This window comes from Myotis lucifugus, unplaced genomic scaffold, assembly GCF_000147115.1.
Source record: "Myotis lucifugus unplaced genomic scaffold, Myoluc2.0 scaffold_444, whole genome shotgun sequence".
Lineage (NCBI taxonomy): Eukaryota > Metazoa > Chordata > Mammalia > Chiroptera > Vespertilionidae > Myotis > Myotis lucifugus.
In genome coordinates this window covers 635,472-655,011 of record NW_005871492.1, presented here as the reverse complement: position 1 = coordinate 655,011, position 19,540 = coordinate 635,472, and the positions used below count along the sequence as shown (strand labels likewise).

Below are 19,540 nucleotides of genomic sequence, written 5' to 3'. Positions count from 1 at the left end.
TTCATGCCCCTTACCTTTATATTGGTAGATGTATTAATCAGGGTTCTCCAGAGAAATAGAACCAGTGGGATGGAGATTATATATATAATTATTTTTTAATCCTCACCCAAGGATATTTTTCCATTGATTTTTAGAGAGAGTAGAAGAGAGAGGGAAAGAGAGAGAAACCATCAATGTGAGGGAGACACATCGACTGGTTGCCTCTTGTACGTGCCCTTGAACAGAATTGAACCTGGGACCTTTTGGTCTGCAGGCCAACGCTCTATCCACTGAGCCAAACCGGCTAGGGCTATATATGGATTTATTATGAGGAAGTGGCTCATGTAATCACAAAGGCTGAAAAGTCTGAGTCTGCAGGCCTGCGAGCCAGGGGAGCTGCTGGCCTGAAGCCCAATCTGAGGGCCAGAGAAGATGAGATGAGATGGGATGTCTCAGCCCAAACAGTGAGGCAGGAAACGAGGAGCAAATCCCCTCTTCCTCCACCTTTGGATCTATGCAGGCCCTCAGCAGATCGGATGGTGCCCACCACGCTGGCGAGGGCCATCTACTTTCGTGAGTCCATCAATTCGAATCCTAATCTCATCCGGAAACACCCTCACAGACACACCCAGAAATAATGCTTGATCTGGACGCCCTATGGCCAGTCAAGTTAACGCATAAAATTAACCAGCACAGTAGGAGGTGATGTTTTCATTAGAGGGCAAACCGCCAGTGGGAAATGTGCAGAGCTACCTGGAGCTGTTCCACGACTCCTAAGGGAGGGCTCAGGGAGAAGAAGGGCTGAAGCACAGGGTTTGGGGTTCTTCACTTCTCTGACTTCTCATTGACTTGTCTCATTGGCAGCTCTCCCGAACAGGAGCTCCTCTGCCCAGTGTTGCCCTCGGTCTTGGTGTCCTCCCTCAGGTGCTCTGAGCCAGTTGGAGAACGAACTGTATAGCAGGGCCAGCGAGGAGTGCTCTCCTGCCCTCGATCAGATTTATAAAGGAGGCACTAAGCGAAACTCCACCTGGGCCTGTGCTGTTAGAGCATTTGAGTGCTCAGGCTGAAGCGGGTCACAGATCTACTGGGCAAACTCTGCTGGGCATCTTGTACAATGAGACTTTGATTCCGAGGGTCTTGGGTGGTGTCTAGGATTATGCAGATCTAACAAGCTCTCCAGTGGTGTCAATGCTGCTGGTCCTTGAACTGTATTTGAGGAGTAAGAAGTAGACCGGAGGTCTGGAAACTATGGTCCGTAGGCCAAATTGGGTCCACTTATTTTCAAAAATAAACTTTTATTGGAACACAGCAGTACTTACTCATTTACATATTGTCTGTGGTGGCTTTTGTACCACAATGACAAGGTTGAGTAGCTGAGACAGATTCCATGGCCCTCGAAGTTTGAAATATTCTCTGGCCCTACAGTAAAGATGTCCTGACCCCTGCTCTCGAGGCTGACTTTTGCCACTGTGTCCTGATTATCTTCAGGGTGGACCACCTAGAGGTTGTTTTTCTTCACCCTTGGCCTGCTTTCTTTTCCCTCTTCCTCCTGCCTCTGGCTCTTGCAGGCCTCTCGGTTAGCACCTGGGGCATGAGGAGAGGCAGGAAGAATTTCTGTGCCACTTAAAGCTTCCATCTTGCACGTGGTCCTCTCATAGACCTGAGGAAGTGCTCTACTTGGCACCCAGCTCATTCACTTAGTCCCTGTATCCTTTTAGAGTTCAAGGCGGCTCACCCTCAGACCTGTTCAGAAATATGCTCTGAGACTTAAGCATACACAGCTCAGGCCTAATTGTTCTTTCTGTTTTCCAGCCAGCAGGTCAGCTAGAATTCACTTAGAACCTCCTTTCATTAGCACTGAGTTAGGTGCTTGAGTAAAAGGATTTATATGATGCCTCTGCAGTCTTGGGGACAGACATGTAAACTGATCATTCTAATTAGTATGCCATAGGTGCACTATTAGAAGAATATTTGGATACTTTGATAGCAAAAAATAGAAAGAGTCAGAAGGATTTGGAGCTTCACTGCAGTAGACTTTTTTTAAATTATGAAATTTTATTAAATTTTACACAAACATTTTTGCATTTATTGATGCAATATGTTTTTATCTATAATCTATAAATGTGATAGATTTTAACTACTTGCTATCCAATTTTTGATATGTGAGATAATATTTTTTTCTAAAAATCAAGACATATTCATAGTCTGATATAAATTAGAATGTTATTGTCTTCAACTGTAATATCACTACAAAATAATTCTGATACCATTCCTGTTAACACCAAAATCTGATATCAGGATTCATTATATGAATTAATATTCAAAATTTCCTGTTGTGCATCATCATCACCTTATTTTTTATTAATTTTAAAATTTGTGGAAAATACATGTAACATAAAATTTACCATCTTAACCATTTTAAGTGTATAGTTCAGTGACATTAAGTACATTTACATTGTTGTGCAACCACCATCCATCTCCAGAATACTTTTCTTCTTACAAAACTGAAAGTTTGTACTCTGTACCTATTAAACAATAACTTCCCATCCCCCTCTGACCCTCACCACAGACAACTACCATTCTACTTTCTGTCTCTATGAATCTGATTTTTCTAGGTACTACTTCATATAAGTGGAATCATACAGTACTTATTCTTTTGTGATTGGTTTATTTCACTTAGCACAGTGTCCTCAGGGTTCATCCATGTTGCAGCCTATGTCAGAATTTCCTTCCCTTTTAAGGCTATGAGTAGTATATACCACATTTGGCTTATTCATTCATCTGTGGCTGGACTACACTGTTTAGCTTTGAAATAAGCTTTGAAATCAGGAAGTGTGAGATTTTTAACTTAGTTCTTTTTCAATATCATTTGTCTATTTGAGATTCCTTGAGATTCCATGTGAATTTTAGTATGGACTTTTCTATTTCTGCAAAACAAATCATTGGGATTTGGGGACTGCCATAGGACTTTTGAATTCTCTCTTAAAGGAAACATTTGCCACACAGGTGAAGGGAGGTGGGCATTTTAGGCCAAAGAACGAGCACAACCAAATGCACAAAAAGATAAAAGGGCTTGATGTATTTGGGGCACTGAAAAAAAAATCTGAAATTTTTGGAGCATTAGGCAGGCTTGTATCTCTGTATATATGTGTGTAGCTGTAGACTCTGGTAGGAGATGAATTGGGAGCTGAGGTAAGGATCCGATTTTGTGGAAGTGGATGTGTGTTGTATTAAGTGTAATGGGGATTAGTGAAAGGGTTGGGCGGTGGAGCGAAGTGGTCAGATTTACACATTATCAAGATGACCCTGTTGGTGAAAGTGGGTGCTAGATGGAGCAGGAAGTAGGTGTTGGCCAAAGGACTAGGGGAGGAGACTGGTGCACAACTCCCAGAAATGAAATGATGAGATTTGCTCTAGGGTAGAACGAGTGAGAAGAGATAAGAGGGAACAGGTCTGAAATAGCCTGGTCCCTCTATAGGTAGAATCATGAAAATGTGGGCGGGCCCTAGCGCCCAAGTTCTTGGGGCATTTTAGAGTGGGAACCACGTTGGCAGGTCTGGAGTAGCCAGCTCAGACTCATTGCCAAGGACACACATTTGGTGATCTGTGGGATGAGGCAAGCTGATCAAAGTACACAGGTGCAGTGGGTGCAGGGGAAGCAGAGCCTGGCCGAGAGCCAGCGGGGCGTGGGGTTACAGGGCAGTGATTAAAGTGACCGTGGGCAAAGGCAAACAGGGAGAATACAATAAAAAGTACCAGGAAAGGTGAGGGAGGAGTGCTAAAATGTAAAGTTGGGAAGATACAGGGAAGAGAAAGGAGAAAGGCCAGGCAAAACAGAGACGTAAGGAGGTGCTCCCTTCCTGGAAAGCCAAGAAGCTCGCCAGAGCAAAGAGGACAGGACCTAGATGCCTGGTGGGAGGCTGGCTGGCATTTAGGAGACTAGCTCTTTGTTTTGGGCCCGGGCTACCTAGAACACAGCCTCAGGACAGCGGACTGTGTTCTCACCACTCACTTTGTGTTTCCAAACAGAAGAGAAGAGAGGGAGGGGCCACACTGATCCCGCTGAAGCATCTCCGGGAGGCGCCTCTGGATGCCACGTGGAGGCTGCCCTTCCGCCGCAGCACCAGCACGGAGCCTCTGACTGCCCAGCGCAGGGACATGGCTCTACTCAGCAGCATCCTGGCCACCTATTCCTTTGTCTCAGGTAGTTCTGCGGTCTCGGCTGGGCCAGGGCTGAGGCCTGGGGCTGGATCCAGGGGGCATCCAGGAGAGAAATGCTGTGCAATGAGAGCAGAGGGGCTCTGCTGTGCTGAGTTTTGAGATGAAAGGTCCTGTGGTTGAGAGTGAAGTATGGCGTTCTCTAATTGGGCAGATGGGGTGACAAGAGCTTATCTTGCTGAAAATGTTTGGTTTCCTTTTGGGCTTAAAAGAGGGAGTGAAGTAGCTTGGGGCTATTGTGTGCATCTTTTACATTTAACTCTGATGTGAAAGACCTGGATGGAGTATCCTCAGCCTGGCCATTTCTGTGCAGTGGTTCTCAACCCCACCCAGTGTGCGTGTGCGTGTGCATGTGTGTGCATGCATGTGCATATGTCCTGCGTTCCAGGGCTGTGTGAGGTGTTTCATAACCTTCTGGGAGACATGGAGACAGAAGGTGTGTGGGTCTGAGACAGAAGGTGTGTGGGTCTGGGAGAGTCTGCTATTTGTCCCATCCCTGGGTCAAAGTTGTTCTCTTTTCGGAGGATGGCTGACTTTCTGCTCAAGATCATTTCTTGGGAACAGATGCTCTTCATCTGGAGTCATTTAAAAACACATGGAAATATACCTGAGTCAAGCTGACATTTAGAAAAAATACATGAGAATGCTTACTGGTTTGAATGACCGAACAGATTTCCTACTGCTTGAGTGTGTTTTTAATTGTTTGCTGGTTTGATTTTACTTCGTTCAGCTTCACCTGAGCTCTCTGGATGTTGCATAGAAGGAAAGGGGCTGGAGTTCCAATTGATATCCTCTGGGCGAGGACTGGCTTTGCTTTCTAGTTCTCTAACCAGGGTCGGTATGTGGGGACTTCAGAGTTCAGACGCAAAGCCTGGCATTTCGACTTACAATGTAAACTGTGAGCCAGGGTTGGGGATAAGGGAAGCTCGTGGCTTCTCTTTGTGAGATGATCTTGGATGACGTGCAACCTGATTTTAGGAAGGAGGGCTTCTCAGGGCATACTGGGCTGGCTCCTTTCCGTTTCGCAAGATGCAATATGTAGTCCGCACGAGCCTCCAGTCCAGGCTCCTCCCGTCTCGGATCAGCAAAGACCCGGGCCCTCACTCAGCTCCTTGCCTCCCCAGTGCCTGGGGCCTCCCTTCTCTGGTGCCCACCATCAGAGGCATCCCAGCTTTGCTCTTGCTTCAAGGCTATTCTTGGGGAAAAGGACACTGGGGTTGGAAAAGAGATGTTTGAAACCCTGGCACCATGTTTTTACAAGCAATTGAATATGGTCCCTCAGCTCTATAGTGAAGACACCCCCGAAATGAAGTGTGTGTCAGAGAGGGTCTGGAGTTTTCAAGGCCTCAAAGGACACTTGCAAATCAGCTGTTGCAAGAAAATATCTCTGGTGAGAGCAAACAGGGTACTGGACTTTGGAACTCTTCTCGGCACAGGAGGTTCCTGGCAGCCTTCCATTTTGGCCAGCAGGGCCCCGAGTTGTGACCATCGAGCGTGGTAACTCATTGAATAGCTTGGTGTTTACCGGGTGTCTTGTGATCTTGTTAAGGCTGAAAGGGTGCTTGGCCCTGTTTTGCTCTCTCTTCAACTTTTCTCCTTCCCACCCCATATTCTGGAATTAAATACTGCTTGAGATGCAGGAAGACAATGCTTCTATTAAGTGAGTATGGGCTAAGATAAAAAGAGATTACAAGGCTATGGAAAGTTGAGTGGCTAAAATAAAATGCGCTCAATCCAATCAATAGATGTGATGGGCGAACATCGATTCTGATTTTGATGGGGAACACTGCCTGACTATAAAGGAAATGAATGAAGAACTGTAAAATGTGAAGGTAAATGTAACAGATACAAATACATTGTTGTTTTAAAAGAAGAAATAGAATAAACGGAGCAGAAGCAATAAGATAAGTTTGCTGGAAGAAAATTGTAGAAAATTTCCTAACCTTGTAGCTCTCTCATGATCTCATTCTGCTGTGTCTGGCTTTCAACTACAGGGAGCCCTGACCCTTCCCAGAATATCCGTTATCTCTTATCTTGTCCCATGTGATCCATTATTTCAGCAACACATAACTCTCTTATTCCTTTGTGCAGGGTCTGATTAAATCAAGCAAATACAAACTCTGAGTGAATCTTACTTTCTTACTTTCTCCCTCTGCACTCCAATAACCGAATGCTGGTCCAGCTTTGCAGATTGACCTCATTAGAAATGCATGGTGTCCAACCTCAGCTGAGCCTTTCAAATAGGGTTTCAGTCTCTGTGTTTGCTTTTGGATACATCCTGTTCCCATTTTCACAATAGCCAATTCAAACCATGAACATTCCAATACTTTTAAGTATCTGCTGATCAAAGCATGCCCTCAAATTAAATGGCAAATGCAAACTAAGAAATGTAGCATTGACAAAGGGTTAAAGTTTATAACATATAAAGAGCTCTTACAAATCAATAAAAGGTAAACATACCAAAAGAAAAGTGGACAAAGGACAAGAATCAGCAGTCTACCAAAGAAAAAATACAAATGGCTGATAAAGCACAAACAGCTCAAATTCTAGCACTTAAACCAGTGGTTCTCAACCTGTGGGTCGCGACCCCTTTGGCGGTCGAATGACCCTTTCACGGGGTCGCCTAAGACCATCCTGCATATCAGATATTTACATTACGATTCATAACAGTAGCAACATTACAGTTATGAAGTAGCAACAAAAATAATTTTATGGTTGGGTCACAACATGAGGAACTGTATTTAAAGGGCCAGAAGGTTGAGAACCACTGACTTAAACAAATGCAAAATGAAAGCATCAATCAGATTAACATTTTATTTTACAAATTTCTCAAAGATTAAGTATTTAACTTCTGTTTGGGGGAAAGTGTGGGGAGATGAGTACTCGTATGTAGTGCTGATGGGATTGTAAATTGCTATAACGTCTCTAGAGAATGATTTAGGAGCATCTGTCAAAAGCCTTAAAAACATATACCATATAGCAAGCAATTCCACATCTCAGAACTTATCCTGAGGAAATAATTAGGGATATGGGCAAAAATTTTATTATGAGGACAGTTGATCTCAGAACCGTTTATAATAGTAAAAATACCAGAAAATTGAGTAAATTTTAACTGAAGTAGAAAGATGTTTATGGTATGTTGTTAACTGAATAAGGCCTGTTATCATTCAGCATTTGAGGTATAATACCATTTATGTGTGTGTGTTTGCATGTATATGTAACCACATTTTACTGTAAATTATTACCTGAATGCTGGGTTTGTGTGAGTATCTGTCTGTGCATTTTTAATTTAATTTTGCTTAGCTATATTTTAAGTATTCTATACTTCATTGATACTACTTAAATAATAAGTGGCATTATTTTATTGGCACTTAAATTTTTGAATTCTATCATACACATTTTTTAAATTACTGCTCTCTTACTCTTTTCTGACTTTCAAATTGTGTATCTAAATGCCTTTTACATTACCAGTTGGATGTGCCATAAGCATTTGAAATTCAACCTAGCCTAGAATGGAATATTGTTCTTCTCTTTAAACATGCTCCTTCTTTTGTGTACCGTCTAGGGCAGTGATGGCGAACCTATGACACGCGTGTCAGAGGTGACATGCGAACTCATTTTTTTGGTTGATTTTTCTTTGTTAAATGGCATTTAAATATATAAAATAAATATCAAAAATATAAGTCTTTGTTTTACTATGGTTGCAAATATCAAAAAATTTCTATATGTGACACGGCACCAGAGTTAAGTTAGGGTATTTCAAAATGCTGACACGCCGAGCTCAAAAGGTTCGCCGTCACTGGTCTAGGGTACTACCTACACAAGAAATATAATTTTTAGCCTTTGATACACCTTCTTCACTGCCTATATCCAATTGCTTAGGGTTGGTCCATTTTACCGCTTAATGTGTCCTCTCCACTTTATTCTCACCGCTACTGAGATGGTTCAAGCCCATCATGTTTTTGTCTGCCTGGCCATAATGGCATTTCCTATGACATCTGCGTCCATTCTTGCTCCACAGATTGTATTTTGTAGCAAAATGATCTTTTCAAAATGTAGGTGTGATGATCCACTTCTTTTTATTGTTTAGAATCCTTTAGTGGATCCTCACTATCTCTGGGATAAAACCCGAAAACTTTTGTATGGTTTCACAATTATAGAATCGTTTTCAGCTACATATAATAGAAAACCTTAACTTGGTGGCCTTAACACATAGGAGTTATCTTACCCACAAAACAAGAAGTCTGGAGGTAGGTGCTTGCTAGCATTCGTCCATGGACTTAAATATGTAGGGGTGAACCTCAGTGTGATTTTCATGGCTTTTCTTTTATGCTTGCCATCTCCTGGCTGCAAAGTGGCTGCTGCTGCTGTTGTCTTCATTCAAGAGCAAAAGAAGGCAGTGAAAGGAAGGATTTTCCAGTCCATCTACTCTCCTACTGGTATTTCATTGGCAGGAACTGTGTCACATGGCCATCTCTAGCTGCAAGAGAGGAAGGAAAAATGAGAATTTTTGCTTTTTTAACCTCTGAACCTGTGGTTCACAATCAGGGCTGATTTTGCCCTATGGTGGTATTTTAGGCAACGTCTGGAAACACCGTTGGTTGTCACAACTGGAGCAGGGAGGGGTGGCTGCCACTGATATCTAGCAGGTAGAGAAACAAATTTGCAATTTGCACAGGACAACCCCTGCACCAAAGAATTACCTGGTTAAAGATATCAACAGTGCTGGAGTTGGAAGAACATTCTCTAGAGTAGAGGCAATCCAGGGAGAAGGGGCTTGGGGATGGTTCGAGGTACTCCAATCTGCAGTTTGTTTTGTGCCTTCCCAGCCAGAGCATTTCCCGTCTGACCTTGACATTTCCATGCCCTTATTTAACTATAGCCCTCCCTGACCAAGGCCTCACTCTAGCCCTTTTAAACCATTTGCCAGAGCTTTCCTCGCCTCTTTGCTTTTGCACAATCATTTTTCTTTTCCAAGAATTCTTCCCTCCAGGCCTGGCCCGGCTAACTCGCTCCCAGTCTTCAGGACTCTCTCAGTGTCATATTCTCCCTTCACTACCCGCTTGGGCTTAGGGGCCCATCTGTGTTCTCCACACACAATTGTTTTGTTTCCCTCTATCTTAGCACATGGATTGGAGGAGTTAGTATTTCTTGTTTCAACAATTTGCAAGCCACCCCTTGGGATCGTACTACAATAATTTATAATGAGAGTGATCATTTTGTTGATAATAATAACTGCAATAATAACTTATAATAAGGTTGTTAGAAAATTTAAATGGAATAATTGCTTTTTGAAATTTAATTTTAAAAAAATCAATAGAAAAAATATACTTTGGTGAAGATTAAGTAAAATAAATAAAATTTTAAAAAAGATAAATATTACCAAATTGCCATATAAAGAGTTTTATCAGTTTACTCTTTATAAGAAGTATGAGAAGGTCCTGCAATAGTATTTTCAAACTGATGAATTTTCAACAGTCTGATAGAAGAAAAATAACATTCAAATGTCATTTTATTTTTGTTTTTCTAGGTCACGGGTCAGCATACTTTTCCTGTGAAGGGTCAGATCGTAAAGATTTTCAGCTTTGCAGGCTGTAGGGTCTCTGTTCTAACTGTTCAACTCTGCAGTGTAGCCTGAGAAAACATAAATGAATGTGCATGCCTCTGTGCCAATAATGCAGCTAGCTGGCCAGGTTTGGCTTGTGAGCCACAGTGTGCCGACCCCTGCTGGAGGCGAGCATCTTTTCATATGTTTAAGGACCATTTGTACTTATTATTCTGTCAACTATTCATATCTTTTGTCCATTTTCTTTATTGGTTGTTGCTCTTTTTCTTAATGCTCTCCCTAAGTGCTCTTTATATATCAGTCCTTGGCCTCTGTTACATATTTCAAATATTTTTCCTATTTGGCATTTGTCGTTTGACTTTGCTTATAGTAATTTTTTTCAATTCAGAAGTTTGGGGGGATCATGTTTTTTTATTTAACCAATATTCTTTGCGAGTGCAGCAGTGTGGGCATGTAGCAGTTAGCCAGAAAATGAATCACTTTTCCTATGAGCTTGTCATGAATAAGGTGGTCTCTTCTCAGCAGGGGACCCTAACCCACCATAACTCAATCATTTCATTAATTTGGGGATTTTTAGAAAGTACTGTAGTTTCTGTTTTATGTTATTTCCCTTTATACTGGGAATCCTGTGAGGGCTGAGAACCTTTATGGCTCTGGCCCCAAAGGCATTTCAGATCCACAGTAAATTTTTGTGGAATAAATAAAGGAACTATTTATTGACCTATAAAATTTTGGGGGGGAATTTTAGCAGTGGAATATCCCCTCCTGGAGAGGGTCTGGTGAAAGTGGTACTTTCATACACAACTAAGGGTAAGATAAATGAATGTATCTGAAAAGCCATTTGGCAATATGTTTCAAAAGGTATAAAAGTATGTATTCCGTTTGATACAGATATTCCTTTTCTGAGAATCCATCATAAGGCAGTAAGTAAAAGAAACAAACAAAATTAGAAGTGTGTGAAGCACAAAAATATTTCTTTCATCCTTATTTTTAATTTTAAAAAAGTAGCCACCTAAATATCCAAAGATAGAAAATGCTTTTTGTAACTTGGGGTGTATTCATGGGGTAGAATGCTATGTAGCCATTGTTAGGCCTCAGTGAGGGGAAGATAATGGACCAGTAAAGAAAGATGCTGGGCACTGTAGGAGATGTGTATCCTTGAGGGAGGGAGGAATAGGTGGAGCTCAGGAGATTTGTAGGGCAGTGAAAACACTCTACGTGACATGAAAACATGTCAGTATACATTTGTCCAAACCCATAGATTGTACCACCAAGAGGAAACCTTAGTGTAAACTATGAACTTTGGGTGAGATGATGTGTCATACAGGTTCGTCAGTTGCAACAAATGTACCACTCTGTCAGGGGATGTTGATAATGGGAGAGGCTAGACATGTGTGGGGCTGGGATTATATGGGAAATCTCTGTACTATAATCAAGTAAATATAAGTAAATAGCTACAAATTTATATGAGGGAAAATAGAAGAGAAGGAAATTCACTTTACTACCTATTCACTTTGTGAGATTACGGTGATTTTATAAATGTTTTCCATCCTCTACTCTTTTAATGTTGTACTATTATATATAAAATATGTATTGTATATACATACACATGCATATATACACATACATACATCTACATACATATTTATCCGCATATAATAACACTATTAACTGGTCTTGTAGAGCTTGTGTATTATTCATGATTTAATTCAGTAATTGAAGAGATATACGCCATAAGCAAGGCACTGTGCTGGATGCTCTGGGAATCCAACATGACTCATGGATTTGCCTTCAAATTTCTCACTGTTTATGTGAGGAAAATGATAGTTACATAACTGATTGTAATACAACTACGTAAAGTGCTGCCTAGTTTGGAGGGGCTAATTAATCACACTCTTCCTCCCTTTCAGACTCAAAGGAGCGGGAAGAGCGTCAGAACACAGTATCAGCTCCTGCAGCCGTTAGGCCAGATCAGAGAAGGGGTCAGGGCTTCTGTCTAGCTCCCCTGAATCCTAGGGCTGTGGGACTGCAGGTCTGTCGCGCTGCAGGTGAAGAAAAGTGAGTGGATGGGTCAGGAGGGTGGCCGGGCAGTGGACAGCCTCTTCTGAGGTATGAGGGGGGGAGGATAAGGGAAGAGGGGAAAATGAAAGAGATGAACGCAAAGGAGCACACACCACAGCTCGCCTATGGGGACAGTGCTTTTCCAACACGCCTCCTTCCTGGGAAACAGCAGGCCAGGGATGGGAGGAGGAGGAAAGAAGCTCCTCCAGCATCCGGGGAGGGGAGGGCAGGAGGGTTAGTGGGAGTCTTCACTTTTCTATGCGGAGGGGCAGAGCCCCATTAAGAGACATCCTGCTGTGCCTTACAAGTTCCCAGAAGGGCTTATGCTGAATACTCCCTGATTCCACACAGGCTCCCATTAGGATCCTGAAGGCCTATTTTTAACACTTTTTTTTCCACTGAAGGGACGGCAGGCTTTGGGGCCCACAAGAAAGTTCAGGGAGGGAATTAAATGTTCCACCTGCAGGGCCACCAGCAGACCTGGCCTGGACTGGTGCTGCTCTCTGCCCCCTCGAGTCTGCAGGGCACTGTCTGGTCTGACCTCGGGGGTGCAAATGATATTAGCCCCAGGACCTCCACAGAGAGCTTCTTCCTGCCCAGGAAAACAATGACCCTGCAGGAAGCGAGATACAGCAATACATGTATTTTTATTTATTGAGGGAAAACAATGACAATAGCCCTCCCCACTCCGCTTCCTGGGCCATTAACAGCTGTCTGGATCTGCTCAAGACCAGGGTAGATCACTGGCCAAGAGGAAGTGACCTGGAGTGGAGAAGAGAAAAACATAACCACGAGAGAGCTACAGTTTTGATGTTTGCAGAAGAATGACGAAGAAAGACAAAACAGTTTATGTTAGCTCCGAAAATGAGCCCTGAGTCACCGCGCAGGACCCGGGGAGGCCCCATAAACTCCCTGGTGCTTTGGGCTTGCTTTCAGCGGGCTTCTCTGGGAATCCATGTCTGAGATTGCTGTAGGCAAAAGAGGATGTTTTCTGATCGGCTGGCAGGACAGGATGGACTAGTTAAGCTAGAGGGAGAACAGTGGTTTCCAAGGTTCAGTTCAGTAACAGGTGGGGTGAGGACAGGGTATGAAAGAAGACAGAGACAGACACTCAGAGGGATGAGAGGGTGGGATGAGAAAAGGAAGGAAAGTAGAGGGACAGAGGGAGGAAAACAGGTAGATTAGATAGATGGGTGGATGGGAAAGAGGGAGATAGAGATGATAGATGGTAAGTTGATAGATGGTAGGTAGATAGATAGATAGATAGAGAGAGAGATAGATATGAGAAGAAGAGGGAGGGAGGGAAGGAGGGAGGGAGGAAGGAAAGAAGAAAGAGAAAGGAAGAAGGAAAAGAGGAAGGAAAGAAAGAAAACATCTCTACCTGGTTTGGCTCAGTGGATAGAGCATCGGCCTGTGGACTGAAGGGTCCCAGGTTCGATTCCCAGTCAGGGCACATGCCTGGATTGTGGGCTCGATCCCCAGTGTGGGGCGTGCAGGAGGCAGCCGATCAATGATTCTCTTTCATCATTGATGTTTCTATCTCTCTCTCCCTCTCTCTTCCTCTCTGAAATCAATAAAAAAATATTTTGAAAGAAAACAGTGAGTTATTTACTTAATGCCTCTCTTTGCCAGGATCTCGGATAATCCCTTTATGCTGGTCACCTGTCATACCTTTAACCTTCACCACAGTTCAGCAGGCTAGGTGGGTAGTGTTATTTTTGTTTGAAAGATGAGGCTGAGCTAAAGCTTCAATGCAGGTCTGCCTGGTGGTTTTCCACTCTGGTCAAAGCATCGGTTTGCAAATCTTTTCTAGAAAGCCCTCTCAGAGCTCCATATCTCCACTTCACTTTTTTACTCACTTTTGTGTTTTCAGAGATCCTTCTTCATGCTCCTATTGCAGCACTTTCCTTGGTACTGGAGCCAATGGGTCACTTCCCTGCTGGAATGTTAAGCTCCACCAGGCAAGAGCTCTCTGAATCCTCCCAGTGTTCGCTGAGTATCAACTGGGATACTCAATTTTAGCCTCCTTCATGGCAATATGAGTCCCATCGTCACATTAGCTAACACCTCTAGCATGTCACACAGTTATTATCACTGTTTTGTGCTAGAACAATTAAGATGTACTTACTCTCTTAGCAACTTTGAAGTCTGTAATATAATATTGTTGTCTATAATCTCTACGCTATGCATTAGATCTCTAGAACTTATCTACTGATTGCAAATTTGTACCCTTAAACATCTCCCCAATTCTCCTGCACCACAGGCCCTGGGAATCAGCATTCTACTCTGTTTTTATGAGTTTAACTTTTTAATCCACATATCAGTGATATGATACAGTATTTGTATTTGCTAATTTATCTCAATTTTAGCATAATGCGCTCCAAATCCATTCATGTTGTTGCAAATGGCAGAATTTTTTCCTTTTTATGGCTGAATTTTCTTTATTTATTTTTTTGCTGGTGGACATTTAGGCTGTTTCTATGTGTTGGTTATTGTGAATAATGCTGCCATGAATATGGGAATGCAGGTCTCTCTTTGAGATAGTGATTTCATCTTCTTTGTCCTTGATCATCTCAATAGAGGTAGAAAAAGCATTTGACAAACTACAGCATCTTTTGATGATAAAACCCTCAACAAATTAGGTATGAAAGGAACATACCACAATATAATAAAATCATAAATGCCAAACCCACAGCTAACATCATATGCATTGGTGAAAGCTTTCAATTGCATAAACAAAAGTTCCACCCTTTTACTTCCCTCTTTATATTTTTGCTATCACAATTTACCTCTTTTTATATTGTATATTTATTAACAGATTATAGTAGTTAGTTATTTTTATTACTCTTTTCCTTTAACCTTTATCTTATAGTTAAGTGGCTCACACACTCTCCTATTACAGAACTAGAGTTTTCTAAGGCTGACTGTATATTTACCTTTACCAGTGTGTTGTATACTTTCATATGTTTTCATGTCACTAATTAGCATTTTTAAATTTCAGCTTGAAGAACTTTCAGCATTTCTTGTGATGAACTCTCTCAGCTTTTGTTTCTCTGGATAAAGTATTTCTCCTTCAGATCTGGATAGCTTTTCCAGATAGAGTATTCTTGGCTGACAACTATTTTCTTTTAGCACTTTGAATATGTCATTCTACTTTCCTAGCTTGAAGGGTTTCTGCTGAGAAATTTGTGGACAGCCTAATGGGGGTTCCTTTGGAGCTTGCAATATTTTCTTAGCTGCTTTCAGGATTCTTTCTTTTTCTTTGATTTTTGACAGTTTCATTATAATGTATCTTGGAGGTCTTTTTGCATTGAGGTAGAAGGGTGATCTATTAGCTTTGGGAACTGGGATATCTAAGGCTCTCCCAGGTTTGGGAAGTTCTCAGCTACTACTTCTTTAAATAAACTTCCTGACTGCTTCATCCTCTTTTCTCTTTCTGGAACATAAATTATGTTAATATTTATAAGATGGAATCCCACTGATCATGTAGGCTTTCTTCACTGTTGTATATCTCCCCACCCCCCTTCACCTCTAATTTGGTTATTTCAAGGTTTCTATCATGTAGGTTGCTTATTCTGTCTTCCATTTGATTTACTCTGCTGCAGATTCCCTGTATTGAATTTTTTTCAATCATTGAATTTTTCAGCTCCAGAATTTCTGTTTGGTTCTTTTCTAAAGTTTCTATCTCTTTGATAAACTTCTCATTTTGTTCATGTATTTTCTTTTCCTGATTTTGTTGAATTGTCTTTTGTGTTTGTCTTTCATTGTTTCCTCAAAACAGCTATTAAATTTTTTATCCACTAGATTGCAAGATTCTATGTTTTGAGCTTGGTTATTTGGAAGATTATTATCTTTTGGTGATGACGTGTTTTATTTATTCTTCATGTTTCTTAGTTTTGCATTGCTGATTTTGCCTTTGATGTAGTGGACACCTCCTCAAATCTTTACTACTTGTCTTCACATGGGGTGCACTGTTTGTTGATCCTGTTATATTCGGGGTACTCCCTGACCTTGTATTTGTACACCTGTTCTGCACTTCTTGCTTCTTCGTGTAGCAAAATTCTTAAGCTTTTATGTTTTTTCTGCTTTTTACAACTCACCTGGCAGGTTGCTGGAAACCATTCTTTTATTTTCCAGAAGGTGGTGCTATAGATCAAGTTTCTGTATTGACAATGTTTTCTACTTTATTATCTACTCTTCTCTTTGTAACTATAATTTTTATTTATTTTATTTACATTCCTATCATTTGGTGGGGATTTCACGTATGTTTAATATGCTGTGTTTAGGCTGATAGGACCTTTTTGGGTGCAGTTTAGAAAGCATAAAACTTTGAAATGCTTATGCCCTTTGATGCAGCTATTTCTAGATAACTAACCTGTAGAAATAATTCTGCTTTTACATAAAGAGATGTATACAAGGATGTTGACTCCTTGGTAGCATTGATCATAATAGTGAAAAATCTGAGACAATAAGAAAATGATTACATGCCGAAACCGGTTTGGCTCAGTGGATAGAGCGTCGGCCTGCGGACTGAGGGGTCCCGGGTTCGATTCCGGTCAAGGGCATGTACGTTGGTTGCGGGCACACCCCCAGTGGGAGATGTGCAGGAGGCAGCTGGTTGATGTTTCTCTCTCATCGATGTTTCTAACTCTCTCTATCCCTCTCTCTTCCTCTCTGTAAAAAATCAATAAAATATATTAAAAAAAAAATGATTACATAAACAGAACATCATTGCAGCAAGCAAAGAATGCTGCCCTGGTGGGGTAGCACAGTTGGTTCGAGAGTTGTCCCATACACCAAAAGGTTCGATCCCCGGTCAGGACATGTACTGGAGCAACCGACTGATATTTCTCTCTCACATTGATCTCTCTCTCTCTCACTCTTCCATCCTCTCTTTCTAAAAATCAATAAACATATCCTCGGGTGAGGATGAAAAAAAGTTTAAAAAAGTGCTGTTGATGTGTCTGGAAATCTCTATAAGAAACATTCTTAAATTTAGAAAGCAAATGTATATCACATATTATCCCATTTAGAGTCTTAAAAACCCTGCAAAACACTGTATCTTAATTCATAATTACCAATGAATATAGATTTTGGGAAACTTAATTGCTGGTGTCAGTTGTAGGTCCTATCAGATTGACCATGCCCTCTTACTCAAGGCCAGGCATGTCCCATGTGAAAAGGAAAGCTGTTCACTCAAAGGCTCTCATTCTGTTGAGCATATCATATAACAATCATCACTGGATGCACTAATCCTATTGCTTATCTATAGGATGATTATTTTCTTTTCTCACCAAAGAAGGACTCAGATTCCTCCTCTGCAAATTAACCTGTTGAGGTCATTCCAAAATGCCTACACTGGCTTTCAATACGTGAATGTATAAATTATCTATTATTGCAAGGAAAATGACCTCAAAACTTAATGACTTAAAGCAACATACATTTACTATCTCTCAGCGTCTGTGGGTCGGTGATCTGGGTTTGGCTTGGCAGGTTCTCTGGTTCAAGGTCTCCCACCAGGCTGCTTTCAAGGCCAGGGCTGTGGCCACCTCAAGACTCCACCAGGGGATTCACTTCTAAGCTCACTGACGTGGCTGTTGACATGATTCGGTTCTTTGCAGGCTGTTAGCCAGAGTCCAAGCTTAATTCCTCACTTTGTGGGCTTCTGTCGGGCAGCTTGCAGCATGGCAGCTGGCTTCATCAGAGTGAGCAACTGAGGAAAGCCAGAGAAAGAGCACGAGCAAATTGGAAGTTAGCCTTATGTCACCTAATCTTAGACTCATCCATCATGTTTGCTATTTTCTATTTATTGGAAGGAAGTCACTCGGTCTAGCCCACTAGGTCCAGCCCTCAAAGGGAGGTGCTTGCATTAAGAGTGGAATACCAACACGTGGGGGGCATCTTGGAAGCTGCCTACACTTGTTGACAAGGCCTGTGATGCTATATTCAGAATAAACAAGATAGTTTGACCTTGCCTTTATTTATAAACTAGAGGCCTGGTGCACAAAATTTGTGCAGGGGGGTCCCTCAACCCTCTCCAATCTGAGACCCCTCGGGGGTTGTCCGACTGCGGGATCAGGCCTAAACCGGCAATCGGACATCCCTCTCACAATCCAGGACTGCTGGCTCCTGACCACTCGCCTGTTTGCCTGCCTGATTGCCCCTAACCACTTCTGCCTGCCAGCCTGATCGCCTGCTAACCGCTCCCCTGCCAGTCTGATGGACACCTAACTGCTCCCCGGCTACAATAGCCCCCAACTGCCCTCCCCTGCCGGCCATCTTGTGACGGCCATCTGTGATGATGTGGGGCAGCCATCTTGTGATGGCGTGAGGGCCTCCCGCAAGGGCAAGAGGGCCACCTAGGCTTTTATTAGTATAGATTTCTCATCAAAAAAGGAGGAGGAGGGGGTGGGGGAGGAGGAAGAGGAGAAGGATGAAGGAGGGGGAGAAGAAAGAAGAATAAGCCCCAAAATGTGATTAATAGGTTATTCAAGGGGTTGCAGGAGTAAATTCAAAGGCAAAGATTTTTCTAGTATAGGCCAAAATAAACGTTAGACAGGTACACCTCTTCATGAAATGATATCTAAGCACAGTAGCTTGCGTATCGTGGTGTTACATATTTTTGTTTCTTTTAACTTTTTGAAATGATTTCAACTTTAAAGTTGCAAGAATAGGAAAAGAATCTCATACACTGCGCAGATTCCTCATTGGTGGATACTTATATTTTGAATACATTATGCATTTGTCAAGCGGGAAGGCAGTCTTTGTAACTCTTAACGCTTTGGGGCCAGGTGAGCGGTGTACAGGGCGGGCTGGAGCTGCCATCTCTCCAACGCTCTCTTCTCTCTCCTCCTCCAGAAAACCCCAAGCGAGCAGCGCTGTACTTCGTCTCGGGCGTGTGCCTTGGGGCTGGTCCTCACCCCTGCTGCGCTGGTGATGAGGCTGTCCTGCCGCGTGGACTGTCGGCGGCGGTCCCGTTCCCGGAAGAAGTCTGCCGGACCAGGAGAGCAGCAGTGACAGCAGCGACAGCAGCGACAGCGAGGATGGCAGCTCTGACATCTCGGTCCGCAGACACCGCCGCTTCGAGAGGACTTTGAACAAGAACGTCTTCACGTCGGCGGAGGAGCTGGAGGCCCGCGCAGCGGCTGGAGGAGCGGGAGCGCATCATCAGGGAGATCTGGATGAATGGGCAGCCCGAGGTGCCCGGGACCCGGAGCCTGAACCGCTACTACTAGGGCAGGCGCAGGCCCCCGCACCGCTGGGAGCAGGACCCCGCACCCCCGGGAGACGGGGAGCGGGGCTGCAGGGGGGGTGGGCGCAGAGCCGAACGCAGTTCTGCTAAGGTTACCGCGGACGCCGAGAGACAAGCAGGTCACCCCCGCTTTCTAGCCGGGAGGACTGATCCCTCCTTCTGACTAAATGCGTGGCCAAGTAGAAAACGCCAGTCGGTCCCCCCACCTTTCCGGGTCTTGGAATGGTGCTGAAAATCCCTCTCCAACAATGTGGATGGAGATGAGAGAAACAGGACTGTGGTTTCTCTTGATTTCTGAGGATCTCAGAAGTTGCTGCAGACTTCATGGCTACGTGTTATTCCTTTACAAAAGGAAAGATGTGCCTAGCGCGAGGGCTAGGGGCTGCAGGGTGAACGTCACGCAGTAAACGCAGTTTTCTAAGTGACTCCATGGTGTGGAGGGGATTCCGATGCCGATAGCATGA

General features: G+C 43.0%; 1 protein-coding gene across 1 annotated transcript in view; it reads left to right on the top strand.

Moving 5' to 3' along the window:
* EVA1A (eva-1 homolog A, regulator of programmed cell death) overlaps positions 1 to 19,534 on the top strand; it is a 56,746-nt gene extending 37,212 nt beyond the window's left edge. Inside the window, 6 exon segments of the mRNA XM_023744278.1 lie at positions 4,009 to 4,183; positions 11,674 to 11,811; positions 18,683 to 18,726; positions 18,728 to 18,802; positions 18,804 to 18,959; positions 18,961 to 19,534. Of these exon segments, the coding sequence (XP_023600046.1) occupies positions 4,009 to 4,183; positions 11,674 to 11,811; positions 18,683 to 18,726; positions 18,728 to 18,802; positions 18,804 to 18,959; positions 18,961 to 19,059 (687 nt within the window). The 3' untranslated portion in view covers positions 19,060 to 19,534.
* Positions 19,535 to 19,540: the final 6 nt, after the last annotated feature.